Genomic DNA, 15,054 nt, shown 5'->3' with positions numbered 1-15,054 from the left:
GAAGCTACAGCAGTAGCAGGAGTTTGAGCAACCATTTGTAACTTAAAAGCTTTCATGCGGCTAGAAACAAATCCAGTTATACAATTACAGATGCAGGGAGCAAACAGCAAGAACAAAACAACCAGAATTATTGTAATTAAGATAGTTGTCCACCATGGGGAACTAGTTAACGTCTCCCAAAGTGAGGCAATTGAGGCTTCAGGAGTATCCATGGCCCTAATCATCTTGTTCATGTGGTTAGTAAAATGAGTAACATTCGTGCTCATATCAGGTATGTATGTACAGCATTGGGTATGAATAATGGCACAGGTTCCTCCTTGTGCAGCTGTCAGAATATCTAGAGCCAATCTGTTTTGTAAAACCACCTTTCTAATTTGTGCTTGTTCAGCATTAAGAGCTGAAATAGCCTTCTGAGAATCTTGTAATGTCTGTTGAGTAAAATTAGTCAAAGCATCCACTCGTAACATAACATCTGTAGTTCCCAAAGAGGGAACAAACGCTGCAGCCAAATAATCATACCAATAAAATACAGACCTTGTCCACCGAGTTTTAAGGTGGGGTAAATTAGCAGGCTTTTCTGGAAGCTCTGAAAATATAAAGCCATGAGTAAAGGCTAGACCCAGGGTGCATCTCCCTATCCAACCAGGGGGAAGCCACGCCCATAGGTAAGAGCCACATATCCAATAAGTCCCATTTGGAGCAAACCAGCGCGACTGAGATATCCAGTCCCAATTTGTGCCTGGCCAGACAAAGGGAGAACCTGATCTGGGGTTGGAAAACACGGGAATGATTACACTGCATGTTTCTTGAGACAAATATCCCAATTGTTTCCAATCATTGTAATTAAGTTGTTGGCTAACTTTTGGGGACGGCTCTGTTTGTTCCCAGCATATAGAGGCAGTAGATATTAAGCGTCCTTTTTCAGGAGTTAGCCATGTAACCTCGTCCCATATTTGATAAACGTCAGGTAAAAAACCATTAGATCTAGACCTATTTACCTTATATGTAGAAAAATAGTCATTGAACCTAGAAAATGTATAATCAAAATTAAAAGTCACATTATGTCCATAGTTAGAGTACAAAGTGTTGCACCAGTCCATTTTAGGGTTGGTAGTTGTCATCAGATGAAGAAGAGGCATCACATGTGTTTGTTGTCGAAGGTATTCACAGACTTGGAGAAAGTCTTTTTCTTGAAGTGGGGATGTCCACCACGGGAAGCCTTCTATTGACGAAGAGGGGAGTGCTCCGCAGACCCAGCAGTTTATCCTTTAGATCTTCTCGAGCTGCAAAGTTTAAAGTTAGGAATTGAGAACAATCGTGATCAGGTGTTTCATTTTCCTTCTCAGGAAGGAAAGTGGCAGGATTTAAATTTCCACAAACTTTAAGCTTAGTTACTGGTCCTTCTAACAACAATGACTGATACTTAAGAAGCCTACTGTCTGTCATCCAAATATTAACCTTAGAATTTAAGATTCCACTCACATCATGAGAAGTCAGGACAGTAAGGTTTCGTCCATTAATTATTTTCAAAGCTTCAGGTGCTAATAAAGCCGCTGCCCCAATTACTCTTAGGCAGTAGGGCCACCCACGTGAAACTACATCTAATTCTCTGCTTAGATAAGCAACAGGTTGCTGGTGAGGCCCTCGGGGTTGTGTCAAAACTCCCAATGCCACACCTTTTTTTTCAGTGACAAACAAATTAAATTCTGACCCTGTGGGCAAGCTCAGAGCTGGAGCTTGCAGGAGAGCAGTCTGAAGAACCTTAAAAGCCTTTTGAGCTTCTGGAGACCAAACCAGTTTGTCGGTTTGGGCCTGCTGAGTTTCAGCTATAAGTTTATATAAAGGCCGGGCAAGTTCCCCGTAACCCGGAATCCAAATGTGACAGTAACCTGTGATTCCCAAAAATCCTCTCAATTGTCTTAAAGTCATAGGTAGGGGGTGATTTAGTATAGGTTTAATTCTCTCAGGGCCTATGGCCCTAGTCCCTTCTGATATGATTAAGCCCAGATATCTAACCGATTGTTGACAAAGCTGAGCCTTTTCTCTTAATGCCTTGTAACCACAGTCCGCCAGAAAGTTTAAGAAATCTTCTGAGGCTCGCGAACAAGCTTCCTCTGTCTCAGCACAGAGCAAAATATCATCTACATATTGTAACACCACTGTTTCAGAGCTATTAAACTTTGGAGATCTCGTGACAAACTTTGTCCGAATAAGTGAGGACTGTCACGAAATCTCTGGGGCAAAACTGTCCAGGTTAATTGAGAAGCTGGCTGCGTAGGGTCTTCAAAGGCAAATAGGAATTGACTTTTTTTCGTCAAAGGCACTGAATAGAAGGCATCTTTTAAATCAATTACTGAGAAATATTTGGCCCGTTCAGGAATTTCAGACAATAGAGTATAAGGATTAGGCACTACAGGGTGTAAAGGAACTACAGCCTCATTTATTATTCGTAAATCTTGAACTAGTCTCCATTTACCATTCGATTTCTTTATACCCCAAATAGGAGTGTTGCAAGGACTGTTAACAGGAAATTAATAGTCCCTGTTCCTTTAAATTTTCAATGATGGGTTTTAACCCTTCCTTAACTTCAGGTTTCAGTGGATACTGCTTCTTATGTGGAAATACGTGCGGGTCTTTGAGCTTAACAACTACAGGAATAGCATTTTGAGCTCGACCCACAGATTTTCCATCTGCCCATACTCTAGGATTTACATTTTGTTCAACTAAAGGGAGAGAAAGGGAGGGCTCCATATTCATGAAAACAGAGGCATGGACCTTGCTCAGTATATCCCTTCCCAAGAGGGGTGAGGGAGATTCTGGCACAATCAGAAACTCGTGTGAAAACAGCACAGAATCTCAGTTGCAAGATAAAGAATAACTGAAATAATACCTGTTGGCTCGTCCAGACAGTCCCATTACGGAAGCGGATCGGGAAGAAAGTGGGCCAGGGGCTTCAGTGAGCACAGAATAAGTTGCCCCAGTATCTAAAAGGAAATCGACAGATTGGCCCCCCACAACTATTAATACCCGGGGTTCCTCAGGTGTAATTAGGACGGGAGCTTGTGTGGGGACCCCCGGGCACCTTCAGTCCTGATTGTCTTGAGAGTCCGACCCGGGAGACCTACGCCTCTGGGGGCAGTCTCTCTTCCAGTGTGGTCCTTTGCAGACCGGACATGGAGCCGGGGGCGGCTTAGATGCCTGAGGGCAATCCCGCTTGAGGTGCCCCTCCTTTCCACAGTAGTAGCAAGCCCATCTCTTTTCACCTGGGCCCCTCTGGGCACTTTTCTCAGGCTGTTTAAGAACGTTTTTCATAGCCATGGCGAAGGCTTCCGCCTTTTCCTTTGTCTTTTTTTGCCTTTCTTTCTTTTCCTCATATTCCCTACCATAATAGACTGTCTGAGCCAGTTGTAACAGAGTATCTAAAGACTGATTTGGTCCATACGCCTGTTTTAATAGCTTACTGCGGATATCTGGAGCCGACTGAGTGAGAAATCTATCTTTTAAGATCACTTTTCCCTCTTCACTTTCGGGATCAATCTCAGTGAATCTGTGAAGGCCTTCTCTCAGTCTATCTAGGAATTTACCAGGAGCTTCTTTTTCCTCCTGTTCTATATCTGTCAATTTGCCATAGTTTAAAGGCTTAGAACGTGCCTGCCTAAGTCCTTCAAGAATACATCTAACAAAATGATTTTGATCCCATCTTTCTTTAGCTGTGTTGTAGTCCCAGTCTGGTTCTATAGTTGGGACCGCCTGATTCTCAGTGGGGAGGGCCGCTATCTCGTTCTCCCTCTTCTCTACTGATTCATTACCAAGCCATTCATCTCCATAAGCAACCGCTTTTCCCAAAACTCGAGTCTTTGACTTGGGAGTCAGCGTTTGTCTCAAGATATACATCACATCCTTCCAAGTGAGGTCATAAAGCAGAGTAACACCTTTAAAAGCTCTAATATATTTTTCTGGGTCATCTAAATAGTCTCCCAGATCCTCCTTGATTCTTTGTATTTCTTGATAAGAGAAAGGCTTATTAACTCTCACAGACTGATTATTTCTCCCGGTGGGTGTTTCATAAAGAGGCAACAGCTTTTGTGGCTGTTCCTCAGTCTCTCTGGCTGCTCTGCGCATATGATCCCAGGGATAGATTGGAGAAACCTGTTTTTCTTCTTCTCTTTGTCTCCTGTCCTCTATCTCATCTCTTACTTCGATGGTCTGAGTTTCTACTGAAACCAGAGTAGTCTGAGGTCGTACTGAGACAGGAGTTGTTTGGACCTCCATGTGGGCAGTTTGAATCCCAGTTTGGAGTCCCCAGCACGGGGGCAAAGTAAGAGGACAGGAGGGAGCTGAAGGTTTCACGCCCAAATCTATACCCTTAGGACATAAGTCTGGCATATTTCGCAGAGAGTAAAAGGGCAACACATATGCTACTTCTACCCATTTCCCTTGTTCCTTACAGAACCGGTCTAATTGTAGAACAGTATTATACTTAAGAGACCCTCTAACTGGCCACCGTTCGCTGTCCTCCAATGGATACCGTGGCCATGCAGTATCACATAGGAAGACCAGGTGTGTCTTCTTTAAGCCCTGGGGATCAAATCTATCCCAGTTTTTCAGGATACAGTTCAAAGGAGTGAGGCTGGAATTGTTAGCTCCCATCTGTAAGAGAGAAAAAAGCGACCAGCGCCATTTTTTCTACCGGAGGCGTCCCTCCCTGCTCTAGATGGGGGTGTAGACAGACGTTACACCAAAAGCTTTTCCTTCCTGGTCGGACTTAGTCTGTCCCTTACCGACGCAGGCGCCGTACTCGTCCCTCCCGGTTCTACCACCGAGATGGGGTGGGGATGTACCAGGGGTAGACTTGATAGCATCCCTACTTGACGTCCAGCTCTTCACCCTTAACCTTGTTTGTCTCTGATGTCACCTGGGGTGAATCAGAGTAACCTTCCGGAATGCCTCCCAAGCTAAAACCGCTGTGGGAAACATTCGTCACCTGAGTGCCTGTGCACGACCCTGAGCATTTCCTGACTACAATAAGACCGACGCGAACATAAAACTGAGATGTTCTTTCCAAGCATCACCACACCAGTATAACAGCCTCCTCTGATCCACTAAGAGCCGGCGTTAACAAAGGAAAAAACCCATCACAGTCCCAATCTGCGTAACCTTTAACCTCAGAGATGTTCTGGGAGCTAGAGCTCCATCTAGCTTCCGAACTTTCGATTCCTAGCGAGGCTAGGCGCTTTCTTGAATACCAATCCAAGTTTGGGACCTAAGCCACAGTATACAGTAACAATATAGATCACAAATCTCTTGAAAGTCTATGATCCGATAGATTAGGTTAGTACTTCTAATTCTCAAGGAGTTATGAAATGGTCAAAGAGACCGAAAAGTTTGACCGAGAAAGGAGAGTTCGGTCCACACGCTTTGCCCATTTCTGGTCGGTTCTCGAAGGAGACACTGGGTGCCTCTTGGCATTGACAGGTCGGTATAACACCCCAACAGGTTTCTCCCATAAGCCGTATGAGATCACTGTGGAACCGCAGAGCAGGGCCCCTTACTTGCTTCACGCAGAGCCTGCCATTCATTCACACAAGCACACGGAAGAGTTAGTAAAACACAGCAGAAAACGTGTTCGCTAAGAGAACAAAGAACTAAAGCTCCAAGCATCCTTACCTTGTCCTGAAGGATCCCGGACGAGCCCCCAAGATGAAAGGTTGTTGTTGAATCACGCGAATACACCAGGATTCTTGGCTCCCGGAGGAGAAGAATTCAATCCGGGGCCAGAGACAAGGCTTGATAGCTCAGAGCTTTTGTGTAATAAAGTTTTATTAAAGTATAAAGGAGATAGAGAAAGCTTCTGACATAGGCATCAGAAGGGGGCAAAAAGAGTACCCCCTTGCTAGTCTTCAGCTGGATGTTATATAGTCACTAGCAGTCTGTTAATGAAAGAAAGGAATGTCTTAAAATTTAGAATGGCACCAAATGGTTTATCTTGGGCCATAAAATAATTAACTTGAATCTTAAAGAAGGACAGACCACCATACAAATAGTTTCATTTACATAGATTAGGGGAACAATATCTGAGTATAACATACTGGTTTGTCAAGTAGGTTTTGGGCCAAGAGGCGGAACCGACTTGGAGACAGAGTTTGGGGTAAAGGCGTAGTACATTAGCATAGCTTAAGACAAACATTTCCATAAGAAAAAGGCATTGGTTATCTCTAGGCTCAAGAATAGCTAACTTCAGGTGAAACCAGGTGTCATTATGGCAACACAGTATTTTAAGAGAAACCTCTCTTTAAATTTGTATAGAGAAGGAAAAAAATATTTCTAGTTTGTTTCCTCCTGCCGCTTAAGAGAGAGAAAAATGTCTGACACTTGCAGGCTATTTCCTCCATTTGGAGACCCCTGGCCTTCCTGCCTGTTACCCTCTCAGTAGCATTCTATTAACTGAATGCTTCCACTTGCTTTTAATTTCCCTGAGTAGGAATATGATAATTTTAAACCCAAAGACAGTAAATACTATGTGTTTCCTTAGCCTGCAGAATGTAGGGTTTTTCTTTTTAAAATCAAATTCAGGAATTAGGGACCTAGGTGTAAATTAGGCTTCAGACAATCACTTTTGATATTCACCTATTGTCCACCTCTGAGGCCACCAGACTACTTTTGAAGTCCAGTCTCAAAAGTGGGTGCTTGTCCCTCATTGCTTATGGATGTGAAGACAAACATTCTTGGCACTGCTTTGGGTCTTTTGCAAAGTAGCCACGTTGTCTTCACTAGAAGTCCGGCAAGTTGCACCAGAAACAGGCCCTGGGACATTGCTTTTCAGAGTTATAGCCTATAACATTGTGCGCCAAACGATCATGACCTCTAAGGCCCTTTTCTCGATTGGAAATTATATGCATGTGTGTTCACTTTTCCAAAATGTGAATTATTTCCTTATGAAAACAATTTACTGTCTTTCCCGAGGGCAGTGCCCTAGAACGCCTGTGCAGCAGGCCACCCCCTGCTTCCCCTGCCCCTCCCCCTTCCTTATCCTTCCCTCCCTTCTCCCTAGCTCCTCAATTCTTCATCCCCTTCCCGCCTGGTCTCAGAGGACCCCACTGTAGCACCACTTATCTCGGCCCTGCGGGTAACTTCCGCGAAGCCGTCGGTACCACTCCCAGCCCACGTGGGCCCCAGTGGGCTGCCCACGTCTGTCCCCCAGCTCCCTGTTCTACTGGACTGTCTAAGTCATCAGAAAGATGACTCGTCGTGGGTGGCTTTCTGAGCCGCCCCTTCCATGCCCCTCTCTGCATCCTCTTCTGCCCCTTGGGACTCTGCCACCTCGGCACCCACCCCCCACCCCATCCCATTACCGCGTTCCCCCCACCAGGGATCTGGCGGTCATGTGTCCCGGAATCGGCCAAGCCAGGTGAAGGGAAGATCCTGGTGTTACTCATTCCCCTTTTCGTGGGGTCCTGAGGCCCACAGTCCACCTGGAACACCTCCTGACTTCATTCTGGAGGTGGCAATAGACAAACATCCCCTTGGGATTTTGTAGTTAAGAGGCCCCCTGTGGCTTCCTTCCTGGAAGAGGTGAGCCAGTGGTCCCAGCTGGTGGTGGTCACAGCAAGCGTGGAGCCTCGGGGCTGTACTGTGGCTGATGCACTGGATAATAGCAGAAGCACTCTGGAAATGCTACAGACGGCACTGCACTTTGGAATCTGGCCACTACCTCCAGGACACTCTCTGTGGTCCACAGTGACTTCTCCAGCACTGTGATCCTGCATGACTCCCCAGGGCTTACAGAAGCCAGCCAAGGCCATCCCCATCAAATCCTGGCCCAGTGACCCCAGCAATCTCACCCTTCTTGGCCTGATTCTGATGCCAGATGCCCTCGGGTTCACCACTGATGTTTGTTCTGTGCTGAGCGGAAAACCTCACCAACAGGCTCTGGTGGTAGCTGCTTCTCCTCCCCCTGAGTTGGGGTGGGGGGAAGGGAGGTTGAGCCCTCGGGAGGCTGTTTGATGCCCTGTCCAATGGTGACGACGGCCTGCGCAGGGTCTGCCCCTCCCACCCTCTCTGCCCTCAGAGCCCTGCACTCTGTATGGAGTCTGGATGGACACAAGGGCCAGATTTTGAAGCAGCCACCCTTTAACTTCATGTTCGCACTCCCTGAAAACTCCAGACTGGGACCTAAGCAGAGGCCTAGGAGAGCCACAACAGTGCTCTGGCCAGTCGAGAAACACGACTGGCCAGAGTATGAGACACATTCAGTAATCTAGGAGGCTCAAAAGAGAATCCAAGCTAACTTTGTTTTGATTTGATTTTTTAATAACTCTTGTACAAAACGACTTACCCTTGTCCTTTAGATTGTCAAATTTTGCTCTATTCAAGGGATGTCAGACACAGTCAGTGGGCAGCTAACATAAGATCTGCATATTCATAACTATAAGAACCAGAAGGCCACACAGCCATTCTCCTAATAGACCACTGGCACATTCGGTTAGGGGCTTCCCTGGTGGCTCAGAGGTAAAGAACCTACCTGCAATGCAGAAGACGTGAGTTTGATCCCTGGGTTGGGAAGATCCCCCTGGAAAAGGAAATGGCAACCCACTCTGGTATTCTTGCCTGGGGAATTCTATGGACAGAGGAGCCTTGTGGGCTATAGTCCATGGGGTCACAAAAGAGTCAGACGTGACTTAGCAACTAAACAACAACAAAAAATAATCAGTTATGTCTTAAGAGCCCAATTATGTTTTTTACTCTAAAAATGTAATGTATTAAAAACAGAAAGAAGCCACCTCTATTCTGAAATAAAGTTTTATTTTAAAAGGTAAAACTGTATACATCCTTTTAAAACATGAAAGTTCAAAATTCATTAGGCAAGTTGATCATACAAACATATTTACAACAGTAGGGAAAGAAGTGGTAACATTTCACCAGTGTAAAAGGTCACAGAATTCAGATCACAACTTGGATCTTCAATGATTCAAGTCTTTCATTCCCACACAGTAAAGTCTGGTCAGTTTTAAGAGAATATCCTTCCTCTGGATATTGTTCTTAATCCAGCCTTTGAGATTTAGACAGTAGGATAACTGGCCATGGTGGCGATTCCACAGTGGTTGTTCTGGTCTTTGGCCATCTTTATGTAGCCATTCATGCCCCAGTGTTCACCCCAGCTGAAAGAAGAGAAGGTTTTCGTTTTATATGAAGAATCAAACACATTTATATTTATTAATACTTAAACAGTGCACCAGAGGTCAAGACAGATTCAGAAAGAAGCAAGAAATGCAGTTGTTCTTGTTCATGGTTGAGTTCTAAATGTATAAATAACTTCTATCCCAAACCTTTCACAGAACTATAAAATTAGAGACGTAAAAAAGAAACTCTTGGGGCCAGATGTGTTTTAGAATTTAAAAAATGTTTGGATTTAGAAATGAGATGATACCCAAACTACATCAATACCTTAGGCAACTTCAGACAGTATCTTAATGTTATAATCAAACATTAATATGCCTGTGATCATCCTAAGTGGCATAAGACTTCAGAAGTGTACTTAAGGATTTGAGGACCTGAATTCAAATGCTGATTTCAAAAAGGACTCCCCTTTTCAACCTCAAATATAAGTATTTGGGGCATTTTATACCTGTTTTTGACAAGCCAATATTTATTGTCATCTGAGTCTGCTCCTTCAAAGCCATAGCCAACTACCAGAACAGCATGATCCACGGATTCACTGCTGCAATTTGGCTCATAATAAATGCCTGGGAAAATAAAATACAATGTTGGGGTGAAGACCTCCAAGTGACCTAGTCTATTAATCAGGCTAAGAAGACATCTCAAAATTAAGCTAAATGATATAAATCTAGATAAGATTTAAAAACAAGATTTTTTTTTTCATTTTAGGCTAGGCATCCAGGCCCTCATCTAACACTAGCAGATATACAAATGGCATACTCTCTTTTGTAAACAACATGTCAAGAGACATAAAAAAACACTCCTTAAAATCTTATCATTTTACTTTCAGGACATTCAGTCTAGGGAAATAGCACACAACACAAAATTACTTCAGCCAAGAAGTTCTTTCTGGTTTTAATTACAGTAGCAAAATTCTTTGGAAAATTTCAAAGGTCTAACAGTTGAAACTCTGGGTGGCTACAGTCATAAATAGGACTTTCCAGGTGGTGCTAGTAGTAAAGAATCTGCCTGCCAATGCAGGAGACTCACGGGACGTGGGTTCAATCTCTGGTTTGGGAAGATCCCCTTGAGTAGGAAATGGCAACCCACTTCAGCATTCTTGCCTGGAAAATTCTACAGGCAGAGGAGCCTGGTGGACTACAGTCCATGGGGCTGCAAAGAGTTATGGACACAACTGAGCACTGGAAAAAAGTAAATTAAGCTATACTAATCAAATTAAGTAGCCATTCAAATATATTTATGAAGTGCTTAAAATCATGGGGACATGGTTCAAGTAATGTCAAATGGACACATCAGGCACAAATACTAACATTAACAACTATATTAAATCTATATACCTTCAAATTTTACATTGAATTCTACATACCAAAGAGTCAGTTTTGCTGTATGTCATGGTGATTTTCCAATTTTTCTGCCTAAATTTCAACATAGACAAATACTTACCTGACTTGTAGAACTGGAAAGATGGATTGTGTGCATCTACAGCAACAGAGATGGGGCCCAAAGTTGCCACTGCCTTCATAAGAGCCTTCTCCTGCTTAGGGAGGTCCACGAAACCAGTTTCATTAGCAGCAGAATTGTTGGGATTGTAATGGCAGGTGCCAACCTTTTAAAGGTAATGGGGAAGTGACTTGATTAATACCATCCTCCTCCTGGCATACATGAGTTCAAGACAATCTGCAGCTTAATGATTTCCAAGTCAAGTTTGTTACAAAGCATCCCAGGAGATGAAATGCCATTGGCTGTTTTGAAATGTAAAAATTAGCTTGTGTCTATGCAATCAGACACTCTCAATCTACCTGCCCATAAGAAATCTTTACTCAGGAGAAATTTGTACTTATAAAGAATGATATGTATATTTCCCCGGTGCCTCAGCAGTAAATAATCCACCTTTACTCCTACAAGGTAGGAGACAGGGGTTTGATCCCTACAAGGCAGGAGACATGGAGGCAGGGGTTTGATCCCTGGGTTGGGAAGATCTCCTGGAGCGGGAAATGGCAACCTACTCTGGTAATCTTGCCCAGTAAATCCCACAGACAGAGGAGCCTGGCAGGCTACAGTCTCAGTTCAGTTCAGTTCAGTTCAGTCGCTCAGTCGTGTCTGACTCTTTGCGACCCCATGAATTGCAGCACGCCAGGCCTCCCTGTCCATCACCATCTCACGGAGTTCAACCAAAATCATGTCCATCGAGTTGGTGATGCCATCCAGCCATCTCATCCTCTGTCGTCCCCTTCTCCTCCTGCCCCCAATCCCTCCCAGCATCAGAGTCTTTTCCAATGGGTCAACTCTTTGCATGAGGTGGCCAAAGTATTGGAGTTTCAGCTTCAGCATCAGTCCTTCCAATGAATACCCAGGACTGATCTCCTTTAGGATGGACTGGTTGGATGTCCTTGCTGTCCAAGGAACTCTCAAGAGTCTTCTCCAACACCACAGTTCAAAAGCATCAATTCTTTGGTGCTCAGCTTTCTTCACAGTCCAACTCTCACATCCATACATGACCACTGGAAACACCATAGCCTTGACTAGACGGACCTTTGTTGGCAAAGTAATGTCTCTGCTTTTGAATATGCAATCTAGGTTGGTCATAACTTTTCTTCCAAGGAGTAAGTGTCTTTTAATTTCATGGTGCAGTCACCATCTGCAGTGATTTTGGAGCCCAAAAAGGTTGCAAAAGAGTCAGATACGACTGAGTGACTAAACAACAACAACAACAAATGTATATTTCCACATTCAATAGAAATATTAACAGCTTTATGGTAACTATCTGGGCTCCCAAGTAGCACTAGTGGTAAAGAACCTGACTGCCAATACAGGTGACATAAAAGATGTGAGTTTGATCCCTGGGTCAGGAAGATCCTCTGGAGGAGGACATGGCAACCCACTTCAGTAATCTTGCCTGGAGAATTCCACGGAGAAAGGAGCCTGGTGGGCTACAGTCCAGAAGGTCACACAGAGTTGGATATGATTGAAGCGACAGCATGAACACATGGTAAGTAGCTAAACAGAGAACTGTGCAAGGCTATTTTAATGACAGTTCTGACAGTCTGCAGATAAAGATTCTACAATCTAAAATGTGGATTCTAAACATGATATCTGTTTTCCCCTAAAGTGTTCAACTTTGATAACAAGGAGCTCCTCTTACCAATCCAGTGTATGGATAAGATTCCTCTGAGTCCAGGCCTCCAACGTCCAAAACATACTGGAAGGCATTATCTGTGAAGCCACCGTGACAACCCCGATTGCCTTCAGGCTGAGAGCAGTCCACCAGGTTCTGTTCACTCAGTGAAACAAGTTTGCCAGTTTTTCGGAACATCTGTCCTTCAAGAGCACCTGTGGCACTAAAAGCCCAACAAGAACCACATTTACCCTGAAAACAAAATTTAAAAGCATAAGTTACAAAACAAATAGCAAGACTTTGACAGTAGCCCATATATTTGGAAATGCTTTTAAAACCTAGTGAATTGCATGTTGTTGCACAGTGTATCCGGAGAAGGCAATGGCACCCGACTCTAGTACTTTTGCCTGGAAAATCCCATGGATGGAAGAGCCTGGTAGGCTCCAGTCCATGGGGTCACTAAGAGTTGGACACGACTGAGCAACTTCACTTTCACTTTTCACTTTCATGCACTGGAGAAGGAAATGGCAACCCACTCCAGTGTTCTTGCCTAGAGAATCCTAGGGACAGAGGAGCCTGGTGGGCTGCCGTCTATGGGGTCGCACAGAGTCGGACACGACTGAAGCGACTTAGCAGCAGCAGCAGCACAGTGTATCATAGCAAGGATGGCAACTCCTATTTGGCTTTACTCTTGGAGAGAGATTTGCTGAATACCATCATACCTGATTCTTCACAGGAGTTACATAGCCTTTCTCTCTCCAATCCATGGATGGGGGAATCGAAGCAAAGATAGTTTCATGGAACTCTTTCCCCTTCTTGTTCTTCTGCCTTTGAAAGCCATTCATCATGTGCCTGAATTCTTCATTGGTCTTCAAGGAAAAGGAAATAGAATGTTGAAAAGCAAGAGGTTATTTTGCTAAAGTGTTAAGGAGAGAAGGCACAAAAAATTCATGCCACACTCACCATGTCACCAAAGGCATTCATTGCCATGCGGAAGCTATGTTTCCCTTGGCTGTATTCCTGATTATGCAGCTCAATCATTTTCATATTCTTCTTCCACACCGCTTTTCTCCATCCTTCTTCATTCTAGAAGCAAACAGGTAGCCTATATTCTTTTATTCTATTTAAAACCAACTCACCAAGGGCTTCACCAGGTGGTGCTAAGTGGTAAAGAACTCCTGTGCCAAGGCAGGAGATGCAAGAAACACAGATTCAATCCCTGCGTTGGGATGATCCCCTGAAGGAGGGTATGGCAACCCACTCTAATATTCTTGCCTGGAAAATCCCATGGACAGAGGAGCCTGGTCACAGAGTTGGACACGACTGAAGCGACAGCATACACCGTCACCAAGTGGATTTGTATATAAAGAGGAAGAGAGACCATGGCCAGAGATGGCTCTATACTCTTGGGAGCTGTTCTCCAGCGCCCACATGACAGGGCAAATGCCCATAGTGTACTCAGTGACAGGTGCCATGAAGTTACTGCCCTGACAAGAGCCAGCCTCAAGAAACTACTATCTGCTATAAACTCCCAACAGCATGGACCATTCTCTGCAGGGTTTCAGATGGACAGGTTCAGATGTTACCAACCAAGTCGTATGGTTTCCTGTGTACTGCCTTCCACAATTTCCATTGTGTATCTAAACTGTGGTTATATTTTGGAGCAGCTGAGGCTATTCCCAAGCAAAGGGCTGTCAGGAGGAGTGAAGGATTCATGTTCAAAAACCTAGGAAGGGAGAAGAAATGAGTATCTGATTAAACCAATCTTTCTAAAAGGCCATCTTTTTTTTTGAGCCACTATGATGGACGTGAGTCTGGGTGAACTCCGGGAGCTGGTGATGGACAGGGAGACCTGGCGTGCTGCGATTCATGGGGTCGCAAAGAGTCGGACACGACTGAGCGACTGAACTGAACTGAATGGTGGAGTAAAAACATTTATATTCCCAAGTATTTATAAAAGGACAGAGGGGAAGTCTATGGATGTGGGTGGAGAAAAAGAGCTCTGGGATCCCAGTTTCCGCGCGGGACAGGATGAGGCTCTTCTGGGACTCAAACAGCGGCCCGGACGAGCCACCTTCCCGCGCTGCAGGCGGGCCCAGCCCAGGGGCCGGCCAGCGAACTCCCTCCGCTGACAGAGTATGTAGACGCGGTGCCGACAAACGCTCTGCAGTCCAGCTATCGGAGGTCATACTGCCTTGTCACACCGGCGCCTCCTGGAACCCCTCCCCAAGCCCTCAACCCCCAAGGCTGCAGTCGCGCTGCTAGCCGGAGTGACCCCGCCGCGCCATGTCCCATCCCGTGGCGCTCACCTGTGGTGAGGGCTGCCTGCCGCACAGGCGCAACCGGCGGCTCCGGATCCCGGGGCGTCTAAAGTTGGGTTGTGGACACCAAGACCTTCCATTTAAGGCTCCAGGACAGAGCTCGGTAGGCCCCGCCCCCCGTTAGCACGCCCCGCGATTGGCTGAGCCTCATATAGGCGGGGCCCCTGTGCTGGGACTCCCGGCGCGTGACAGGGCTGGTCCCAAGTTGTCCAGGTACCTGCCTCAGTGGACCCCACGGCAGCGAGCTGGGGGGCCACTGGGCAGAACTGAGGAGGGCGGCCGGCGCCTCCCTGGGGACCCAGATGAACTAATTACATCGAATTCGTGCGCTTGGTCGGTGGTTCACTAAAAGAGGCTTGCACGGGGTCCCAAGTGGATTTTTAGCGTAACCCTGTGCCTCCTTCCTTAGGGTTTTGTTTTGTTTTGTTTAAATTTTAAGTC

The 15,054-nt window shown here is 45.3% G+C and overlaps 2 protein-coding genes and 1 pseudogene across 7 annotated transcripts; 1 reads left to right on the top strand and 2 right to left on the bottom strand.

Moving 5' to 3' along the window:
• Window positions 1-487: 487 nt before the first annotated feature.
• LOC129650470 (uncharacterized) lies at window positions 488-5,981 on the bottom strand. 6 transcript variants are annotated; one of them, XR_008713784.1, is made up of 4 exons: window positions 5,668-5,981; window positions 4,529-4,650; window positions 2,891-2,984; window positions 488-1,283 (listed from the first exon to the last, which is right to left on the bottom strand). XR_008713784.1 is itself a non-coding variant. In XM_055578986.1 (4 exons), exons 1-4 carry the CDS (start codon window positions 4,860-4,862, stop codon window positions 1,262-1,264), a joined length of 1,038 nt encoding a protein of 345 aa, XP_055434961.1. In that variant the 5' UTR covers window positions 4,863-5,661; the 3' UTR covers window positions 488-1,261. The 6 variants fall into 6 exon arrangements, 3 of the variants coding, with proteins under 3 accessions (XP_055434961.1, XP_055434962.1, XP_055434960.1); XM_055578986.1 differs by lacking the exon at window positions 5,668-5,981 and adding an exon at window positions 4,782-5,661 and having other exon boundaries at window positions 3,810-4,650; XR_008713785.1 differs by lacking the exon at window positions 4,529-4,650.
• An 876-nt stretch (window positions 5,982-6,857) lies between these two features.
• Window positions 6,858-8,004, top strand: LOC129651003 (CTD nuclear envelope phosphatase 1-like; annotated as a pseudogene).
• A 779-nt stretch (window positions 8,005-8,783) lies between these two features.
• Window positions 8,784-14,704, bottom strand: CTSL (cathepsin L). The gene is made up of 8 exons (XM_055578984.1): window positions 14,602-14,704; window positions 13,883-14,018; window positions 13,256-13,378; window positions 13,015-13,161; window positions 12,320-12,544; window positions 10,621-10,783; window positions 9,626-9,743; window positions 8,784-9,158 (listed from the first exon to the last, which is right to left on the bottom strand). Exons 1-8 carry the CDS (start codon window positions 14,691-14,693, stop codon window positions 9,059-9,061), a joined length of 1,104 nt encoding a protein of 367 aa, XP_055434959.1. The 5' UTR covers window positions 14,694-14,704; the 3' UTR covers window positions 8,784-9,058.
• Between the last annotated feature and the right edge of the window lie 350 nt (window positions 14,705-15,054).

The sequence above is a fragment of the Bubalus kerabau genome, chromosome 4 (genome assembly GCF_029407905.1).
Source record: "Bubalus kerabau isolate K-KA32 ecotype Philippines breed swamp buffalo chromosome 4, PCC_UOA_SB_1v2, whole genome shotgun sequence".
Classification (NCBI taxonomy): Eukaryota; Metazoa; Chordata; class Mammalia; order Artiodactyla; family Bovidae; genus Bubalus; species Bubalus kerabau.
The sequence above is the reverse complement of the archived record's forward strand: the minus strand, read 5'-3'. Positions and strand labels throughout refer to the sequence as shown.